The sequence below is a fragment of the Electrophorus electricus genome, chromosome 4 (genome assembly GCF_041902795.1).
Source record: "Electrophorus electricus isolate QZ-2024a chromosome 4, ASM4190279v1, whole genome shotgun sequence".
NCBI lineage: Eukaryota > Metazoa > Chordata > Actinopteri > Gymnotiformes > Gymnotidae > Electrophorus > Electrophorus electricus.
Window position 1 is genome coordinate 25,405,001 of NC_137500.1, and position 21,333 is coordinate 25,426,333.

The following is a 21,333-nucleotide window of genomic DNA, read 5'->3' on the forward strand; positions in this document are numbered from 1 at the left end:
AACCTGGGGGTCTGTTACCCCATCCACTGCTCTGGGGGGATGGGGTGGAGGGATTGGCCCTGCGGTTGCCAAATTTACGCCGATGTGCCCTAGAAGTGTCAATGGAGAAACGGGTGAAACATGACTGTGTGCCCAACTCCAAAGCTCGTACCGTGTGTTAAACATAACTCAGGCTGTGAGGCGCTCCATTTCCTGGGTGATGACGCTAAAATGCCCTTTAAAGCTACGAGAACATTACGTTTGCCATGCGCAAGTCGTGCCGTTCTGGAAAAGAAAACAAAGTGTCATATTTGGGGGTTTGTTAGTGTGGAGGACACTGTGGAGTTTGTCAGGGTGTGTGGGCAGACCTGTATGAGGAGGGTCCTGGGTCCCGAGGTAAGGTGTAGTGTGAACTGAACAGCAGGCATGCCGGTTAAGGAGCGTCTTAAGGAAAATCTAGTAATCATCATGGTTGTGTTAGCAGGCCCAGACCGCCGCTGCAGGCACGTCCACGCTGGAGCCCGACGAGTCCCATGACAGCGAGTGGCGCGCCAGTAAAGAAGCATGGAGAACTGGGATAGCTTAATGGTGTGCAAAGTGTGGCTTTAGGTATAGAGAGTTTTGTTGCTGCTACTGGTCATGGATGTCTTGTTACCGTCTTGCTGCTACTGGTCATAGATATTCTTGTTACTGTTACTGTCAGACCGTTTCTATCATGCGTATGCATGTATACGGATATCAGGATTTACTGATCGATGAGGCTCATTAGAGTTCTACCTGAACAGCTATAGGATCAAAATTCAATTTAGTATTTGGGTGTATGTGCGTGTGTGCACGCGTGTGTGTGTATAGGTTTGTGTGTGTATGTGGCTGGTGTCGTGTTCATTCAGGCTAAACCATCAGCCTGTATAGATAACGCTCATACACCTCATTAGATCTGTAACATAATACAGATTGCACACACAGAGACAGAGAGATAGACAGAGAGAGAGAGGGAAAGAGTAAACGCAGAATGCTCTGCTTGTCTTCCTGCCTGTTTTTATTAGCACGTACTTTGTCATTGTGTGGGTGTCTCTATAGATTTTGTGAGCATGTTATTGTGTGTGTGTGCCTCTATAGACTTTGTGAGTGTGTTATTGTGTGGGGGTGCCTCTATATAGTTTGTGTGTGGGTGTCTCTATAGAGTTTGAGTGTGTTATTGTGTGGGGGTGCCTCTATAGACTTTGTGAGTGTGTTATTGTGTGGGGGTGCCTCTATAGGCTTTGTGAGTGTGTTATTGTGTGGGGGTGCCTCTATAGGCTTTGTGAGCGTGTTATTGTGTGCGGGTGCCTCTATAGGCTTTGTGAGCGTGTTATTGTGTGCGGGTGCCTCTATAGGCTTTGTGAGCGTGTTATTGTGTGCGGGGTGCCTCTATAGGCTTTGTGAGCGTGTTATTGTGTGCGGGTGCCTCTATAGGCTTTGTGAGCGTGTTATTGTGTGCGGGTGTCCCTGTATTTGTCTTAAACTCTTCACTTACTCATAGACTTCCCCCTTCATTTGCTACCTGTATGTGTCTGTGTGATCATAAGGTTCCTTGTGTGGATGTGTGTGTGCATGAGTGCATGTGTGTGTGGATATGTGTGTGGGGTACTGCAGTAACAGGAAACACTGAAATTATTTTGTCTTCAATCACTCATTGCTTAATTCCAAACCTAGAAATGCCAGTAGCAGTAGAAAAACACACACACACACACACACACACACACACACACACACACACACACTGAGAGGGCAGGTCACATTATTAGAGCCAGACCTCCGTGTCATCAGTATATTCCTGAAATCGGGAAGTATTCACTGGTTTCATCCACAAATCCTATTTTTAAACTGTGTTGTCAGGCTTTCTTAACACTTGTCCTATCAGTTAAAAGAAAGGGGAAAAGGCAGGTGTGAAAGATATCACCTAAAGATCTCACAGGAGCAGTTCTTCTCCCGCGCTCTTAGGAGTTAGTGAGAGTGGAAAAGTCAGATTGGATTGCGTAAACTTCACCATCATGCCAATGAATGACACTGACTGAATATATCTTGTATCCGCATGACACATTCATAATTTACATAAATCTACATAATCTACATAAAAAAGAAAGAAAGAATAAACTATTTTGGCATGTTGACAGCAGGAGGAAGAAATATATTCCTTCTGCTTTGATTTCTGTATTTACGTTTCTCATTTCAGCATGTGTACGATTGAGTGTGACTAAATTGTGACACTGTGGAACAGTTTAAAATTGTGCTTAGTGTGACTGGTGTTGCTGGGGTTACTGGTGTTAATGGTGCTTATGCAGCTAACCATAACCCTGGTTTTTCATGGATTATTGACTTTGCCAGGTTGAATTCCTCCTATGCTTTGCCGAGCCCTTCAGACTGAGCTGAAATACTGATGCAAGAGTTTTGACACCCTAACTAAAGGTTACAGTAGAAGAACAAATCAATGCATACATATGTGGACACACGCACGCACGCATGCACACAAGCATCCCTGATCAGCAGAACGTGGTCCAGATTCTGACATCTAGTTGAGTGATGTGCTTATCTCACCACCTGCAAAATATCCATTTGTCATCCATCACTTTTATTCCATTCATCATCCTCCCATTTTTAAACTGTGACACCTAAATGAAGGAGTGGGGAGAGACACAGAGAGGAGAGACACGTCTAAGAGTGAGCAGGGAGAGGAGAGACACAGAGAGGAGAGACACAGAGAGGAGAGACGCGTCCATCAGTGAGCAGGGAGAGGAGAGACACAGAGAGGAGAGACGCGTCCATCAGTGAGCAGGGAGAGGAGAGACAGAGTGGAGAGACACGTCCATCAGTGAGCAGGGAGAGGAGAGACAGGTACGGACAGAAGGGCTGGGAGAGGAGAGACAGGTACGGACAGAAGGGCTGGGAGAAGAGAGACAGGTACGGACAGAAGGGCTGGGAGAGGAGAGACAGGTACGGACAGAAGGGCTGGGAGAGGAGAGACAGGTACGGACAGAAGGGCTGGGAGAAGAGAGACAGGTACGGACAGAAGGGCTGGGAGAGGAGAGACAGGTACGGACAGAAGGGCTGGGAGAGGAGAGACAGGTACGGACAGAAGGGCTGGGAGAGGAGAGACAGGTACGGACAGAAGGGCTGGGAGAGGAGAGACAGGTACGGACAGAAGGGCTGGGAGAGGAGAGACAGGTACGGACAGAAGGGCTGGGAGAGGAGAGACAGGTACGGACAGAAGGGCTGGGAGAGGAGAGACAGGTACGGACAGAAGGGCTGGGAGAGGAGAGACAGGTACGGACAGAAGGGCTGGGAGAGGAGAGACAGGTACGCACAGAAGGGCTGGGAGAGGAGAGACAGATACGGACAGAAGGGCTGGGAGAGGAGAGACAGGTACGGACAGAAGGGCTGGGAGAAGAGAGACAGGTACGGACAGAAGGGCTGGGAGAGGAGAGACAGGTACGGACAGAAGGGCTGGGAGAGGAGAGACAGGTACGGACAGAAGGGCTGGGAGAGGAGAGACAGGTACGGACAGAAGGGCTGGGAGAGGAGAGACAGGTACGGACAGAAGGGCTGGGAGAGGAGAGACAGGTACGCACAGAAGGGCTGGGAGAGGAGAGACAGGTACGGACAGAAGGGCTGGGAGAGGAGAGACAGGTACGGACAGAAGGGCTGGGAGAGGAGAGACAGGTACGGACAGAAGGGCTGGGAGAGGAGAGACAGGTACGGACAGAAGGGCTGGGAGAGGAGAGACAGGTACGGACAGAAGGGCTGGGATCTGAAAAGTTGTTTTTCATCTCTTCATATTTCATCTCACTCCGAAAAGTGTGTCAGGATGTTCTTTTGATTAGATACTGTTCAATCTCTCTTATGTGTTCAATCTCTGTAATATGCTACTCTGTGCTCAATTGTACTTTCTCTCTCTCTCTCCTTCTCTTTCTCTCTCTCTCTCTCTCTCTCTCTCTCTCTCTCTCTCTCTCTCTCTCTCTCTCTCTCTCTCTCTGTCTAGTCTCGTGTGGTAGCCTGTATGACTGCTATACTGAGTCAGATGGACGATCAGCATTATTCTACCTACATCGAGACTTTCAGCGGGACTAGTGACTTAGTGGTGAGTACACACACACGGAGACACGCACACAGACACGTTCACTGTGATCTGCAGACAGACCCTACTACACACAACATACTTATGTTCATGTGACATCATTAAATATTTTTCATGCGCTATTTTATTGTGTCCCTTTAAAATATGCATTTGTATGTGGTTGTATAAGGTTGTGGTGTGGTGTTTGTATAAAGTTGTGGTATAGTGTTTGTAAAAGGTTATGTGTGGTGTTTGTATAAAGTTGTGGCATAGTGTTTGATTAAGGTTGTGGTGTGGTGTTTGTATAAGGTTTTGGTTTGGTGTTTGTGTAACGTTTTGATGTGGTGTTTGTATAAGGTTTTGATGTGGTGTTTGTATAAGGTTTTGATGTGGTGTTTGCGTAAGGTTTTGATGTGGTGTTTGTATAAGGTTGGTGGTGTAATTGTTGTTTGCATGTGCTCTTGTAGGACTTTTTAATGGAGACATTTCTGCTGTTTAAGGACCTTATTGGTAAACACGTTTACCCTTCTGACTGGGTCACCATGATTATGGTTCAGAACAGGTGAGCACGCACACACACACACACACACACACACACACACACACACACACACACACACACACACACACACACATGTGCAATGTCAGTAGGACCAGAAGTAAATGCTGTAGACAGGGGGAATACTGAATTGTGTGTGTGATGTTTTGTGTCACAGGAATACATAAACACACACACACACACACACACACACACACACACACACACACACACACACAATACACTGCTAATGAGATTAATTGTAAGCTTTAATTGTCTCATCCAATCAGAGTGTTCCTCAGAGCCATCAATACATATGCTGAAACCATGAACCACAAATTCCTCGACAACAACAACTTTGAATTCCAGGTGTGTTTCTACAATGTACTGTAAACACTATGGAATATGTACAAAAATATATGAAAAATAATTCTAATCTCACATTCATTAACCTTCCCACCTTTCTCTCTCTCTCTCTCTCTCTCTCTCTCTCTTTCTCCTCCCTCTGGCTGTAGTTGTGGAATAATTACTTCCATTTGGCTGTGGCATTTATTACCCAGGAGTCTTTGCAGCTGCAGCATTTTTCCCCCACAAAGAGAAACAAGATCCTAGCAAAGTGAGACACCCCTGAGCACACATGCTCTCTCTCTCTCTCTCTCTCTCTCTCTCTCTCTCTCTCTCTCTCTCTCTCTCTCTCTCTCTCTCTCCCTCTCTCTCTCTCTCTCTGGATCCATGTTTACTACAGTAGCTACATCACAGTTAGTGCAGTAGAGTAAGGGAAGTGGAAAACATGTCCCAGGTATTCACACATTAATGAGCTGTTTTCCTTCTCTTGTTCTCCCTTTTGTTTTTTAAGGTATGGAGACATGAGACGACTGATTGGTTTTGCCATCAGAGACATGTGGTACAAGCTGGGTATGTTTGTGTGTGTGTGTGTGTGTGTGTGTGTGTGTGTGTGTATAGGGTCATATATACGTAGGCTTATGCAAGAAGTCAGGCCATGTCAACTGACTTTCTCATACTTTTCTTTTGAAAGTGTATTCTGTGTGTGTGTGTGTGTGTGTGTGTGTGTGTGTGTGTGTGTGTGTGTGTGTGTGTGTGTGTGTGTGTTTTAGGGGTGAATAAGATCTGCTTTATCCCTGGCATGGTTGGGCCAATACTGGAAATGACTCTAATTCCTGAGGAAGAACTTCGCAGAGCCACAATACCCATATTCTTTGACATGATGCAGTGTGAACACAATCACACTGGGCACTTTAAGAAAGTATGGACACACATACACACACACACAGAATCCTGATGGATAACTATCATACAATGCAAATAGAAATTGTTATGATCAGAGACGTGACATTTCTATTGCACCTTTCTCTGTCTTTTCTGTCTTTCTGACTCTTGCTGTCTGTTTGTCTTTCTGACTCTCTCTGTCTCTGTATTTCTGACTCTCCCTCTGTTTGTCTTTCTGACTCTCTCTGTCTCTGTATTTCTGACTCTCCCTCTGTCTGTCTTTCTGACTCTCTCTGACTCTCTCTGACTCTTTTCTCTCTCTCAGTTTGAGAATGAGATCATTCTGAAGTTGGATCATGAAGTGGAAGGAGGGGGAGGAGATGTTAGATACATGGAACTCCTGCAGACCATGTAAAATCCCCCACACACACACGCACACACGCACACACGCACACACACACACACACACACACACACACACACACACACACACACACGCCAGGTCACTCTGACATGCCATGTTCCATTACCTGGCTCTCTCAACCCCCCACACACAAATCAGTCAGCGTGAGAGTGAGAGTGAGAGTCAGGGTGAGAGTCATGGTCAGAGTTAGAGTCAGCGTCAGGTCTAACAGCTGAAGCATGACTTTGCCCCTAAACCACTTCAACCTCAAATACATGTGTTAAATTAAACATGAAAAGGGCTTGTGTGTGTGTGTGTGTGTGTGTGTGTGTGTGTGTGTGTGTGTGTGTGTGTTTATACGTCATATTCAAACTCTGTGCACATGTATGTATATATTTGCAATATATGTGTTTCTCTCTGTAGTCTACTAGATTGTGCTCAGGAGCACACCCACCTTTTGCCAGAGGTGCGGAACTTCGTTTCCTTGGTGACCGGCCTCCTAGAGCGTCTCCTTGACTACCGCACGGTGATGAGCGATGACAGCAGGAACAACCGCATGAGTTGCACAGTGAATCTTTTGGTAAGCCCTGCCCACCGGATCAGGCCCCCACACGCATAGACCTTCAGTTGTCACTCGAGCTGTCAGAAGGGTGTTGCGCTGAGCTGTCAGTCTCTGGGCTGCTGGCTGGGCTGTTCACATTCCCCGCGGGGGGAACTGCTCCGCTGCTGCCCTTCCAGAGTGAGTACACCCCGACTCTTTACCTTCTCCTACCATCTCTTCTCCTGAAGTCTGAAGAATAAAGGTGTAAACAGTTTTCCTCATTCACACAATTCTCATATTAAATGGACTCTGTCGTTTTCTGGACCTTTACAGCCAGATTGCCATTTGTCCTGACTTGCCACTGGCTAAAGTCCTCGTTTTTCTGATAATCAGCTTTTAAAATATTAAAATATCGCGTGCAGTAAGTGGAAGATCTGTAATCAAGTCATTTTCAGACAGTTGGCTGTTGTTTATAAGTATGAATTACATTTGTAGTATCAGATTCATTTTCGTAGCCTTCAATTAAGAATAGGCGCATTATTTATATAGAAAAGTGATAGCACCTGCTCTTAATGCAATGTCTTTCTCTCTCGCTCTTTCACATGCACGCACACACACACACACACACACACACACACACACACACACCTTTTCTCTCATACTTTCACATGCAGGTTTTTTCAAGTCCATCTGCAGTTTTTAAACTAACATAATCAGGGAATCCTTCAAACTGCTGAAAATGCCACATACTTATTTAGAGCGAGGTCATTCTGCTGAGATCCAACCTGCAAACCATGTCCATGTCTGGATATTTGACTGTTATAGAGGTATGAATGTCAGCTTTGCTGGGTGGTGTGTCTCAGCTGGCTATGTTCTCACTGAAAGGCCAGAGTGGGGCGGGTGTTTATTTTAGCAGGGGAGCTGATTAAGAACAAGCTCTCACCTGTGGGATGGGCTGGCACACCGCTGTATCTGCAGAAAGGACAGCATCAGCTCCCTGACGATGATGGGGGATTAAGCGTTTTGCTTAAAGGCACACTGGCAGCGTTCAGGAAGTGGAGACCTCAGACACGACATAAATCACAGCACTTCAACCCTGCCAACCATGGGGGCGGGGGGGGGGGGGATTAATTCAGATTTGATGTGGGTGTAATAATTTCTCTAAAATAATTTCACTTCACTTTATATTTTGACAAGTTAGGATATTTCCACACTTTATTTTTCATGTTTTTAGAGATCTTGCTAGTCGGTTTCAGTAGATGTCAGGTGGGTATATTAGTGGGCGTATTAGAGGCCTAGCCGCACTGATACTGTTTGATATTCATAGATTGTGAACAGCCAAAATCTCTGAATATCAAACATTATTTTTCATTATGCAAAACCCTACAGGAACACATATATATTTACTAGTCTCTCTCTCTCTCTCTCTCTCTCTATTAGAACAAGGCGATATATGAGACAGTCTCTGCAGATGGGTGCCCCTCCCAAACGCCCACATACACTCATAAATGCATAAACTAAATTTTTGTTGTCATTTTTCCCCCCAGAATTTCTACAAGGACATCAATCGTGAGGGAATGTATATAAGGTAATTTAGCTCTGTTTAAACGTGTGTGCGTGTGTGTACGTGCGTGCGTGCCTGAGTGATTGTGCTGTAAACTATGTAGTATATAGTCACTGTTTCGTTACCTGGTTTAATATGTGTACGTAATTTGACATAGCATCCTGTATCTAGACCTTGTTAACTTCATGTTAAAATCCAGAAGAATCACCTGTTCTCTTCCCATAGCAACATACCAGACACACAGAGAGAATTCTGATTTGAAAGTGCCACGGGCAAAGAATGTGCAGACAAAAAGAAAGGGTGGCAAATATGAGTCTTTAATGAAAATAACAAAAACAACAACAGACATAAAAGTGCACTAACTACAACAAAAGAAGTCATCATAACATCAGTGACCTACAAACAACCATGCAGACCAAACAGGCTTAAATAAGGAAGAACATAATGACATAACAACTCCCCGCTGGTGTCACTACTGATGGACGACACACACCACCAGAGGGAGGAATGGACTGACATAAACAACAAGGGACAGATAACTTATGAAAAACGTAAACACATCCACAAGTCCATGTGCTCGACCACCGACAAATGCCAGTAGTGGTTGGCAGGTGGATGGAACTGCGACAGAAAGCAGGAAACTGGAATTGTTAATTGGTGGTTCAATTTCAAGTGAGGTAAAAGGCATGAAAAATAAAACTATCAATCCTTACGCAAGATACAGCGCCTTAGAAATGTATTCAAGCCACTTAAAAATAATCAAATTCACCTCTGTTACAAATGATCAGATCATCAGTTTCACCTGAATTACAAATGACATTTTCAGGTTTTTGGTTTTTTTTGAAAAACTGAACATTGCTGCTTGCATAAGTATTCAACCCCTTCAGAATTATGCTTGATAGAGCCACGTTTTGCTGCCCCAACAGTCTGTTGGGGTGCATTTCTAGCAGAACTACCCATTTGGGGGTGACTTTCACTCTGTCCTCCTGGCAGACGTGCTCCTAGTTGGACAGGTAGGTTGGATGACGCCTGACAGTTTTAAACAGTGCCATAGATTCTTGTGTAGATTGAGATTTTGACTTAACAGAACATTCCTCACTCCCGTGTCGCGATGCCTTGCGCTTGGGCTCACCGTCTTTCCACCCTTGCTTCAGTTTTTTACAGGACTGAAGCAGGTTGCCTGAAGTAGTATCACCATGTGTGTGTTTGGATCATCCGTCCGTCTGTCTGTCAGTTTGAAAAAGGTGCCCCTTGATCAGGAATGGGCAGTGATAGACTTCTGCCACACCTAGCATTTTGAAATTTGCCAAAACCCCTCAATTCGTTTGCCTCCTATGACCCAAAAATCTACGTCTCAACCGACCACAGAATCCGCCACATTTTACCTCGGGCACTCTAAAGCTTTCTGGCAAACTCCATGCTGTGGTTTTTCATCAGTAATGACTATTGTCTTGCTACCGTCCCATACAAGCCAGCTGGACACAGGGCTCTCGGTACTGGCTCCAGAACTCCCACACAGCGAGTGTCTGTGGCTTCAGTCACATGTCCCTTCTCTGGTCCTAACACGGAGTTCTGAAGGACGGACCCGTCCAGGCAGTGCCCGGGCTTATATTTCCTCAGGGTTGATCCAGCAATGCTGGCTGCGTCAAACCAGCAATGCGACACTATTTTGTAGCTGCTTCCCATGTTATGCCACGTCTATACAGTTTTCTCTGACTTCCTCAGAATATCAAAGTGCAATCTGTAACTCAGACGAACAGGAAGACTTTTTTCATGGCACTGTATAGGGGCTGGATATGAAAGGAGAGAGAGACAGGAAGTAAGATGCAGATGAAACAGAAAAGAGCTCTGTAAAGGAGCACGTATGGGAATTATATGGATGAAGTGCTAGTGGAGGACAGATAATGAAGAGAGTGGAGAAGCAGTCGGTGAGGAAGAGTGTGTGTGTGTGTGTGGGGGGGTGAGCAACAGAGAGACGTTCTACGAGCAGCACAGATAGCACACAGAGCGTGCATTATACGGGAGGCATGGGTGATCATGAAAGAATCCAGCAGGGATGACGTCAAAAGAAAAAAGAGCGAGTGAGAAAGAGAGAGACAGACAGAGAGAGAGCCCTTTTCTTGAATCTACAAAAAGCATCTACCTTAAAGATATGAAAAATCACATCTGTGCAATTACCACCCTAGCAGCAGCAGCCCAGCACAGCTCGTTAAAGGGCGTGTCTGGTTCTGGCCTTCCTCCCTCCCTCATGCGTATCCTGTCCAAGACGCCAAAAGCCTCAGCGTCACGTGCAGGGTGCTGCTGTCTCCGTGACATCTCGTGCATTTTCTACCCCAAGCACCATTACACCATCCAGCTGAAGCCGGGCGGTCCCCCCAGGGAACGGGACTCGCGCCAGCAAGCCTCGTGCCTGGCCCAGCCTCAGAAGAGAGGCAGGATTCCCAAGGGTACTCGAGTATCCATCTTCTCCCACGTAGTTCAGCCTGTCCTGGGACGGCAGAATGCAGCCTCAGACAAGACAGAGACAGATGGAACACTGATATGGAAGAACAAAGCCCATCTTGGTGAAACCCCCATCCAAACAAAACCAACCCAAAATTGATATTTCAACTGAGAAACAAAGGAAGAGAGAGAGAGAGAGAGAGAGAGAGAGAGAGAGAGAGTATAAATGAGGGATAGAGAGGAGAAAGATTTATTGTTTGACATACTACTGCCTTAGAGGCACATTAAACTTGAATTGCGTCTGACTCCATGACTGAAGAGTGGGAAGCTGAATAAGGCATAGCAAAATTATTACACTTTAAAAAAAAAAAATTTCCCCACACTCAGTGCAGGCTGAATATTTAAAGGCAATATCTGCAGGGTAGTTCCCTCACCCATCCCCCCCATGTAAAGATTTAGTAGAACACGAGCTACAGCGCCAGAAAAGATTTGAACCTTAATTCAACTCCGACAGAACGCTGCCAGTTTGATGGAGTAGGTGAAACGGATACCAAAGAATCATCCACCAGCACTAATGTGACACTTCAGCCTTCAGAGTAGCAATGTAGTTAGCTTTAGCCTTCTGTTACCAGACGGTTAACGTTAGCATTCTGTTACCAGACGGTTAGCATTCTGTTAGCACTGGAGCTCCTGGAGTTGCATTCCTGCCCTGTCTGTTCCACACACACACACAAAAGGGTTTAATTTTGAAAGAAAAGAAAAGACCGCACAATTCATGAACTTCTTGACTAGAGTCTGAGGTTAAACCTGGGAGTACCTGCTTGGGAGAAATGGTTTATACAGGGAAGGGCAGGCTCTGGTATTTCAGGTCCGATACCGCCATCTTACGGACAATGTTGGAACATACAGTTTCGATGTGATATGAGACCAGAGTGGTGTGTTTGCCCGTCATAGGTACCTCTATAAACTGAGGGATCTTCATCTGGATGGAGAGAACTACACAGAGGCAGCATACACACTTCTGCTGCATTCCAAGCTGCTTAAGGTACTTGAGCACTTTCAAGCCATACATCACTCACTCACACACACACACACAACACAGACACACAGCAAACTGTTAAAGCAGTCCTAATCGCATGTTTTCCCAAACACCATACACACACCACAATTTCAGACAGATACTGTTTGACCTCTGACACAAGGTCGTGATAGTGACAAGAGGGATATTTTGGAGCACAGAGATTTCTGCGTGGTGAAAGAGGCGTCGTTATTGGCTGATTTACCATCGTCCCTGACTATGTCCAATGGCACTTTGCGGGAAGATAAAGCTCTCAAGCTGGATTTATGACTTCAGTTCACCTCCCACAGACTAACAGCCCAGATTCATGCCGTTGTTTTCAATATCTCTCTCTCTCTGTCTCGCCCCTCTCCCTCTCGCACTTTCAGGTCATATTTGATCAATACCGAGAGTGTGGAGTTCATTCATTTACATTAGATTCCATTCTGAACTGTGTGCTTGGTCTTGTAATCCTCTGGTGAACACAGTTTGGTCTCTCCTGGTCCTCAACAAATATCCAACTTGTGTCTCTTATTGCTCTGTTCTTTTATGTCAAATATAATCAAACGGATTAAATATGGTCACACAGCTTTGTGAGAGATTAACTATAGTCAGATGGCTCAGATGTAACTGCAACGGGCCTCTTGTGCTCCCTTATTACCTGTTCTGGCATAGATTATGATGTCAGAGATGGTAGGCGTCCTAAATTGAACGCAGTGAAGTGTTTCCGATGTCACACACAGTAACCCCAGTCTCCTGTTACTAGATTATAACTCATCCTGCTTCATTTCACGCCATGCCATTCATTTGGCCATTAATGTGGCCATTCATTTGGCCATTCATGTGGCCATTCATTTGGCCATTCATTTGGCCATTCATTTGATTTTTCTTTCTTTATCTTTGATTTACTTTCCTCTTTTTTATTCCAGCAAGTTCTCTCCCATTTGACCTCATTATCCAACTCTGCTTCCCCCCAACACACACACACACACACACACACACACACACACATACACACACACACACACACACACACACGCGCACACACACACACCTGCTGTGTTGCAGTGGTCCGATGACCAGTGCACCCCCCAGGTGGACTTCCAGAGCCCCCAGTCTCAGCGGCAGCTCAAAGAGAACCTCTACAACACCATCGTCAGCTACTTCGACAAGGGCAAGGTCTGTCCCCCACACACAACCCCCTAATCTCACCTCCACTTTCTTCTGTGTCTATTAATATAGTGGCAGGTGCTACTGACGTATGACCCCATTGTAGTAGAGGAGGGTTTTAGTTGTAGCATGGACGAGATAAGGTTTAGACTGTAGTAAACAGGAGGGGTTTAGGTGTAGCATGGACGAGATCAGGTTTAGACTGTAGTAAACAGGAGGGGTTTAGGTGTAGCATTGACTAGATCAGGTTTAGACTGTAGTAAACAGGAGGGTTTTAGGTGTAGCATGGACGAGATAAGGTTTAGACCGTAAACAGAGAGGGGTTTAGGTGTAGCATTGACTAGATGAGGTTTAGACTGTAGTAAACAGGAGGGGTTTAGGTGTAGCATTGACTAGATGAGGTTTAGACTGTAGTTAACAGAGGAGGAGTTTAGGTGTAGCATTGACTAGATCAGGTTTAGACTGTGGTTAACAGAGGAGGGGTTTAGGTGTAGCATGGATGAGATAAGGTTTAGACCATAAACAGAGGAGGAGTTTAGGTGTAGCATTGACTAGATGAGGTTTAGACTATAGTTAACAGGAGGGCTTTAGGTGTCAGATTTAGATTTTGTGTAGGTGTCTCCTACACAATGTGGAATCGTGAATTGAACTGAGCTAAATTCATATCCTTCTTTATAAAGTTTTGCACATTTAGAATGACATTATCACACATTATATTTTGCCCTACGCATGTGCATGTGTGTGTGTGTGTGTGCATGCATGTGTGTGCATGCGTGTGTGCATGCGTGTGTGTGTGTGCGCATGCATGTGCGTGTGCATGTGTTTGCATATTAGATGTGGGAGGAAGCCATTTCTCTGTGCAAAGAGCTTGCTGACCAGTATGAGATGGAAGTTTTTGATTATGAGTTACTTGGGCAGAGCCTGGTAAGCACACACACACACACACACACACACACACACACACACACACACATGCATGCACACACAGAGACACACACAGACACACACACACAGACACACACATAGTGCTCTGCTCTTTCTCAGATCATTTCTTGTGGGATTTATGACCAGAGCAGACGCTTTCCAGCTCCGGGTCCCACTAAATCTTTAAAGCTTTGTCTAATTGCTCCATACTGTGGAGAAGAAAATGACTCTAATCATGTGAAGATCTCCTAAGAATTACACTATCTTTCATGTCGATGTTATAATTTGGCCTGCTTTTTTGAATGGGAAGTCATTTCAAATGTTTTGACTGTGTCTAATAACTAATTACCATAATCGTAGCGTTTCGAATATTCCTGATCATGCTGATTTTCGGCTGCTTCAAAAGGCTGCTTTGCACTGCTTGTGGGGAGATTAATTTTCTCCAAACTAATAGGGTTAGTATTTTTTATGAATTTTAGATGAATCCACAAAGCGTATACGTCTAATTAAAGACTCAAGCATGGTGCTGTTGTAGTCCACCTTTCCTGGTCTCTTCCCTTTGACACACTCTGTTGTTCTCCCACTGCTCTTTATCATGACACATTCTTTGAATGTTTCTTCCCCAAATATATATTTTGTACGTTTGTTTATTGCTATTTCTGTGTCATTTCCTATGCAGAAACAGCAGGCAAAGTTCTACGAGAACATCATGAAGATACTTCGGCCTAAACCAGACTACTTTGCCGTGGGATATTACGGCTGTGGATTCCCCCAGTTCCTACGGGTGTGTGTGTGTGTGTGTGTGTGTGCACGCATTACTTGGACGTTACCTTGTATTTAATTCCCCACTGTACCATGCGCTGTTTTGTTACGGATACGTTGCACCAGCTTGGCGCTGGGCTTGTGACACGTGTGGTCCCGTGTTCCCACTACAGAACAAAGTGTTTATCCACCGTGGCAAGGAATATGAGCGCAGAGAGGACTTCCAGAGCCACCTGATGAGCCAGTTCCCCAGTGCCACCCGGCTCAACATCACCACCATGCCCGGGGATGACGTCAAAAATTCCCCCTTGCAGTGTATCCTTCCAATACAGCACTAATACCCGTGGTGTCTAACAGAGAGTAACACAACACAGGCAGCCTGTGTTCAGAAGCACACACGTTATAATGGTGCACTGGTCGTAAACGCGTGAATCGATGGGTCTTTCTTAGCATGTTGTATGCAGACATCCAGTGCTTCACGGTCCAGCCCGTCCTGGAGATCCCGCCCCGTCTGAAGAACAAGCCAGTCCCTGATCAGATCATCAAGTCAGTATTCTGTCCGTGTTCCAGTACCCATCCTGCAGCGTGTTTCCCAGTCGTGGCAGGTGTCTGATTGTTGCCCAGAGTTGCCAGCCAGATACCAGCAGTCGGTTGCCTGTAACGTTCTTGCACCTGTGCCGTTTTCAGCTTCTACAAGTCAAACTATGTTCAGCGTTTCCAGTACTCCAGACCTGTGAGGAAAGGGAAAGTGGACCCTGACAATGAGTTTGCTGTGAGCTGTGCTCTTTTGCTCACTCACACACCCACACACACACACACACACACACACACGTAAGTAGTGCTCCATGTCTCTCTCTCTCTCTCTCTCTCTCTCTCTCTCTCTCTGCAGTCTATGTGGATTGAGCGCACCACATTCTACACTGCATACAAACTGCCAGGGATCCTGCGCTGGTTCGAGGCCATGAGTATCAGTCACGTGAGTATCAGTCACGCGAGCATGGGTCACGCGAGCATGGGTCACGCGAGCATGAGTCATGTGAGCATCAGTGTGGCTGCATGACAGCACCCCGCACTCTGCATTCAGAACACCTCCAGGCCTCGTTTGTACTTAAGACAACACTTGACAAATGAACGCCCCAGTAAAAGCCTTAAGAGCGCAGTTAAACTAACGACCAAGTGCTCAGGAATCCTCAGTCTTACACCACAGGTGCCTGCATTAAATCGGGAGTAAATGACTTCCTTCTCCGTCCTGTCAGACGACAGTGAGCCCTCTGGAGAATGCCATCGAGACGATGGGAAACACCAACGAGAAGATCCTGACCATGATTAACCAGTACCAGTGTGACGAGACACTTCCCATCAATCCCCTCTCCATGCTGCTCAACGGCATAGTGGATCCGGCTGTGATGGGTGGCTTTGCCAAGTATGAGAAGGTGTGTAGCGGTGTGTGAGTGTGTGTGTGGGTTTGTGTGTGTATTTGTAAGTTTGCATGTCAATGTATGTATACTTGTTTATTGCGTGCTTTTTTAAATTTTATATTTGTGCCAAAATTTTTGGCCGTGTGTGTGTGTATGTTTGAGTGTGTGTGTGCATGTGTGCATACATGTGTGTGTGCGTGTGTTTGAGTGTGTGTGTGTGTGTGCATGTGTGTGTACGGGCGTGTGTGTACGTGTGTGAACGTGTGTTTGTGAGTGTTTGAGTGTTGAGTGTGTGCGTGCGTGTGTGTACCTGTGTGTGTTTGCAGGGTTGTGGGTGTAAGTCTTTGTTCCCTGCATGTGTTTTATATTTGAGCTGTTTTGGTTTATTGCTCTGCTTCACTCTGGTTCCCCACTTCCTCTTTTTGTTTGTTTGCAGGCGTTCTTTACAGACGAATACACACAGGAGCATCCAGACGACAAAGAAAGGCTGCTCCGCCTCAAAGATCTCATCGCCTGGCAGGTACACACACGCGCACAACACACATATACAAAACGCACACATATGCTCGGCCAAAGCCATGCAGTGCTCTACAGAGACTGTTCTGTGAAGTGTGTTGAACTCTGACCCCCTGAAGATCCCCTTACTGGGTCGAGGCATCTCTCTGCATGGGAAGAGAGTGACTGATGATCTGAGACCATTTCACGAGCGCATGGAGGAATGTTTCAAACAGCTCAAGAAGAAAGTGGAGAAGGAGTACGGAGTGAGAGAACTGGTGAGACAGACTGATTGTCTCGCTGTCAGAGAATAAGGGAGCTGAACTGAAGGCACTTCCGTTTCATTATTCTGTTCCTTTTTTCCCGCCTTTCACTGGTAGCCGGACATGGACGATAGAAGGTCAACTCGTCCACGCTCTGTCCTTCGCTCGGTTCGGCAGTCTGTCTGCTCAATGGCTGGGTCGGAGTGTGGAACCCCCACCAAGCAACACCCAGACAGGTGACCACGCCCCCACGAGCCATGCCGAGCCACGCCCACCCAAAGAGCAGCTGTATCTATTCCTTTTACAACATTCCATCGGTTTTCTCCTCTAGTCCAAAAGCAAACCACTTTGTGTGATGGGTCTGTCAAAACAAGAGTCCTTGCATGAAACACGGGGTGATAAAGTTCACTTAAGCACTGCTATTAGAAGCTTCATTGCACATATTCAATGTGCTTTTATCATTCACCAAAGTATTTTTTTATTATACCATTAAATTAGGTATGATATGACCCTTTCTGTGATATATTGTGCAGGTGTTTGTAAAACGAAATCTCCTGTGAATAGTTTTTCGTGATCTGATGATCAGTGGTTTAGGTGAGATATGAAAAACTCCTATATCTGGGATCCAGCCCTTCCTTAAAGGGGTGAGTTTATCTAAGATTGAACCTGCAGGACTGGAAAACAAGGTAAATATATAAAAGAGTGAATCCCTGGATGGATGCATGCTAAAGCGCTAAGCTAAGTCGGCTAAATCGTTAGCACAGAAGTTGTTTGTTTGTTTTTTTTCTTTCTGTCATTTAATCTCCTGCCACATGGTAATTGGATTTACGTGGACCGTGGCAGACCAGGAACCCAGCAGAACGTCTCTGAGGCCAGACTGGTCGCAGGTGGATCAGCCAATTCATTAGCATCAAACACAGCTGGCTGCAAACAGCCCTGCCATCTCAGCGCACAGTCCCAACACAGGAAATGCTAGGATTATCTTTTTGGGTTTGCATCTGTGCACGGCTCTGTTGTCTGGACTTTTTATAATCCTGTCCGAATATTTATAGGAAGACTTACTCACAAACGTGCACACACCTGCACGACGGCAACAAATGAGTAAAAAAACCAAAAACCGGGCAAAATGTAATTAAAACATGTCTCCCTTCCCTCTCGCTCCGTCTCCCTCTCGCTCGATCTCTCTTCTCCTGTCGTCTCTTAGTGTCTCTCTGGACTCGGTGCCTCTCAGCCTGCCCCGCTCAAGTGGGAGTGTCAGTGTGACTGACGAGAATGGAGTGGAGGTGGAGGTGAGCATTACGATAAGACAGATCTGTTACACAGGCACTGACGCATTACGATCAGACAGCGATCTGTTACACAGACACTGACGCATTACGATCAGACAGCGATCTGTTACACAGGCACTGACGCATTACGATCAGACAGCGATCTGTTACACAGACACTGACGCATTACGATCAGACAGCGATCTGTTACACAGACACTGACGCATTACGATCAGACAGTTCTATGACAGATAAAGGAGCATTATGATCAGACAGTGTTCTATTACACAGGACACAGCCACTCATTTGGAGAACTGTTACATTTCGGAGGTGAACTACACCCATCTGAAGTGCTGACTGTTAAAGCAGCTCTGCGGCCCAGACCCCAGCCCAGCGCTGTCCTTTCTCCATCCGCCCCATCTCTGCCCCCTTAACCGTGCAGACACACAGCTGGTGGTCCTCCTCTGGAACCACACCCCCCTTCTTTTCTGTCCCATCCTCCATCACCCTCTCATCCCGTGTCTTTCTTCACAGGTCAAACTGCGCAAGTCCAAATGGAGGAAGAAGTCTGGCAGAGGAAGCATGATTTTCATCAGCGAAGAAAAAGAGAGGATGAGCACCTTGGACAGCAAACGGGTGAGTCCGGGCCGACCAGCATGTCAAAAGGCTCGGCGTGGTTAAAAGAAAGGAACTTCAGCACTGCCGCTGCACGGAGGAACCTAAAAGGAAGAGGCTAAATGCGCGTGTGTGGTTCTCTGTCCACTCCTAGCTTTCAAAGAAGCAAGAGTTCCGCAGCGACACAAACCTATCAGAGCCCAGTATGGAGGGCAGCTTGGCCAGCATTAACTCCAGATCACTGCCTGCTATAACTGGTACACACACGCGCACACACTTACAAACATGCACGCACATGCACACAGAGCATATTAGACTTAGCCCTCAATTCCTCACAAGTAATGGAAGAACACACATCCAGATGTTAAACTTTGTGTCATGAGAGTTTTTAATAGAAGCAGAATCTTAACGGTTCCCAGATTATGGGAGAATGTGACTCCACTTCCTCATGCCTGCACTGTCCATCGCAGGTCTGTCTCTGTCCGTAGCCAATGGGAGTGAGGAGGTGGAGAATGTGCGGTCCAAGCGAGATAGTAAGAGTGTGTCTGTATGTTTGCCATCTGACCGCACCAGTGACCGCCGCTCAAAAGGGGTCATCAGCCTGATCTTTAAATCCCGGGTAATTTTACACACACACACACACACACACACCCACACACACACACACACACACACACACACACACACACACACACACACACAAACTGATTTCATCTTCTTGACAGATCCTGTATCTCTTACACTTCTTATTCCTGATACTCCAAACAATGTCTGTTATCTTATGTGTGTATAATTCACAGCTGGGCTCCAAGGGTGAAGAGGGGAAACCATCAGACTCTTCTGAAGATGCCACACATTTCTAACTTCTGTTCCAAAAAGACAAGTTAGGCCTGCTCGTGTACCTTCACTGTAGCAGCGTTAAGAGAGTTCCAAACAACCGATACCATAAAGGAAGTAGCAGGACCACGTCAGTGTCCTGGTTGACACTTTATTATGGGTGTATGACGATGTAATGCTTGATGCATAATCGTTATGAAATGATGAGATAATTATTTAATGATAGTCTGTAACACAGTTAAGCGCAGAATCATGATAGCAGTTATTAGCTGCTCAAACCGTGATTCTAATAAAAAATATTGCACAGCAATGTATTCGTCATTAAAATCAGAATTTAGGTGCTCTTGTATGTTTGAAATGGGGGTAATAGTGTGGGCTAAAACCCGATTCCATGAAGAGAGTTAGAGTTAGCCTTCACTTTTACATCTATCTAGTATTGTATTGGATATTAATTTTAAAACAAAAACAAATTGCTGTACCAGTTCCCAGGAACTTTTATCATTGTGAATGCTACACAAACAATTGTGAATGTAAAGATCAGAAGGATTTTAAACTTAACTCCCAACCCTTGGCCATTTTAAAATATCCACATGTGAATTTTATTGTTGATAAATTATCTTTTGATATGCTCTTGGAGCTCTTTGAGGACAAATAATCACATCTGTATAAAAATGCTGATGTTGTTACTGAGGGAATGTTGATGAATGCTGATAAATGATTTGAAATCATGGCTGTATGATGACCGCGCAGGGTCCATCCTCTTACGCCCGGTGCGGATCTCTGACCCTGCAGAGCTTTGGGCTATTTCCCGTTTTGCAGCAGGGGGCCAGGCCTTGACAGCAGGCTCACTGTTTTTAACTTTGACTGTAATCCCATCCCAAATAAATAAAGTGTTAATTTCAGGAATTTGTCATTTGCATATATCTATTGTCATTGTCAAGACAGTGATTGCTGGTTCATAACTGACAGTTTTCAAGCTTTTCACCGGTTATTTACAAATTTTCTGTTTGGCATCAGTTAATCACAAAGTGAATAGTTTTAGACATTTGGAATAAGATTATTAGTCAGATATTTATGTAAATGTATAAAGGCAATTAAGTCATAAGTGTAGACAATTTCCTGACAAAATGTGCTACAGAATCTGAAATTGTCTTTGCTTTTTTCATTCTTTTCTTTAGTATAGTTCTGAGAAGTTGTAACTGACGACCGACTCATCAAAGAACATGCAGATTGTCTGCTAAATTTCTTTCGATGTAAATAAATTAACCTCAGTCGCTTAACTTGAACAACTTAAGAAAAATAGTTATCATTTTACTGACATTTAATCTCACCATGAGGTCAAATGGTTAGGTTCCATGTGGAATAGAGGGAAAATGCCCTTCCCAAAAAATAAAATTAAAACATTTGTAGATATTTTAATTTGTAGAATTCCTGTGGGAGCATAAAACAGTGTGTGTATTATTTATTTTGTTTTATTTTATTTTATTGATTTGGTTAAAATGACACTTGTAAAGTGTATAGCACTTTAAGGATATCCATTTTATTTTTGTTTTATAAAATCTTTCCACAATGTAATGAGTAACATGCCAACCTAGGTATTACAGTAAATAACTCAATGTATGGCATTAGAACTACATCACAACTTTAGTTGTCACAATAAAGTAAAGTTTGGTGACTCCAGTGACAACAACTCAAGTTTCAGCCTAATTTAATTTCTAGCCAAAGCTGAAGCTTTTC

The 21,333-nt window shown here is 45.1% G+C and overlaps 1 protein-coding gene across 1 annotated transcript in view; it reads left to right on the forward strand.

The window, feature by feature from the left end:
* The window catches only part of dock2 (dedicator of cytokinesis 2), an 80,245-nt gene extending 59,747 nt beyond the window's left edge, over nucleotides 1-20,498 (forward strand). The window contains exons 27-52 of the mRNA XM_035520351.2: nucleotides 3,998-4,096; nucleotides 4,540-4,634; nucleotides 4,901-4,979; nucleotides 5,126-5,226; nucleotides 5,467-5,525; nucleotides 5,726-5,874; nucleotides 6,163-6,248; nucleotides 6,664-6,820; nucleotides 8,329-8,369; nucleotides 11,742-11,832; nucleotides 12,913-13,023; nucleotides 13,849-13,938; nucleotides 14,618-14,722; nucleotides 14,874-15,015; nucleotides 15,165-15,246; nucleotides 15,388-15,472; nucleotides 15,590-15,676; nucleotides 15,957-16,133; nucleotides 16,555-16,638; nucleotides 16,754-16,891; nucleotides 16,994-17,112; nucleotides 18,081-18,165; nucleotides 18,679-18,780; nucleotides 18,914-19,016; nucleotides 19,230-19,378; nucleotides 19,560-20,498. Coding sequence (XP_035376244.1) covers nucleotides 3,998-4,096; nucleotides 4,540-4,634; nucleotides 4,901-4,979; nucleotides 5,126-5,226; nucleotides 5,467-5,525; nucleotides 5,726-5,874; nucleotides 6,163-6,248; nucleotides 6,664-6,820; nucleotides 8,329-8,369; nucleotides 11,742-11,832; nucleotides 12,913-13,023; nucleotides 13,849-13,938; nucleotides 14,618-14,722; nucleotides 14,874-15,015; nucleotides 15,165-15,246; nucleotides 15,388-15,472; nucleotides 15,590-15,676; nucleotides 15,957-16,133; nucleotides 16,555-16,638; nucleotides 16,754-16,891; nucleotides 16,994-17,112; nucleotides 18,081-18,165; nucleotides 18,679-18,780; nucleotides 18,914-19,016; nucleotides 19,230-19,378; nucleotides 19,560-19,622 — 2,679 coding nt within the window. The 3' untranslated portion in view covers nucleotides 19,623-20,498. The remainder of the gene's footprint in view (nucleotides 1-3,997; nucleotides 4,097-4,539; nucleotides 4,635-4,900; nucleotides 4,980-5,125; nucleotides 5,227-5,466; nucleotides 5,526-5,725; nucleotides 5,875-6,162; nucleotides 6,249-6,663; nucleotides 6,821-8,328; nucleotides 8,370-11,741; nucleotides 11,833-12,912; nucleotides 13,024-13,848; nucleotides 13,939-14,617; nucleotides 14,723-14,873; nucleotides 15,016-15,164; nucleotides 15,247-15,387; nucleotides 15,473-15,589; nucleotides 15,677-15,956; nucleotides 16,134-16,554; nucleotides 16,639-16,753; nucleotides 16,892-16,993; nucleotides 17,113-18,080; nucleotides 18,166-18,678; nucleotides 18,781-18,913; nucleotides 19,017-19,229; nucleotides 19,379-19,559) is intronic.
* Nucleotides 20,499-21,333: the final 835 nt, after the last annotated feature.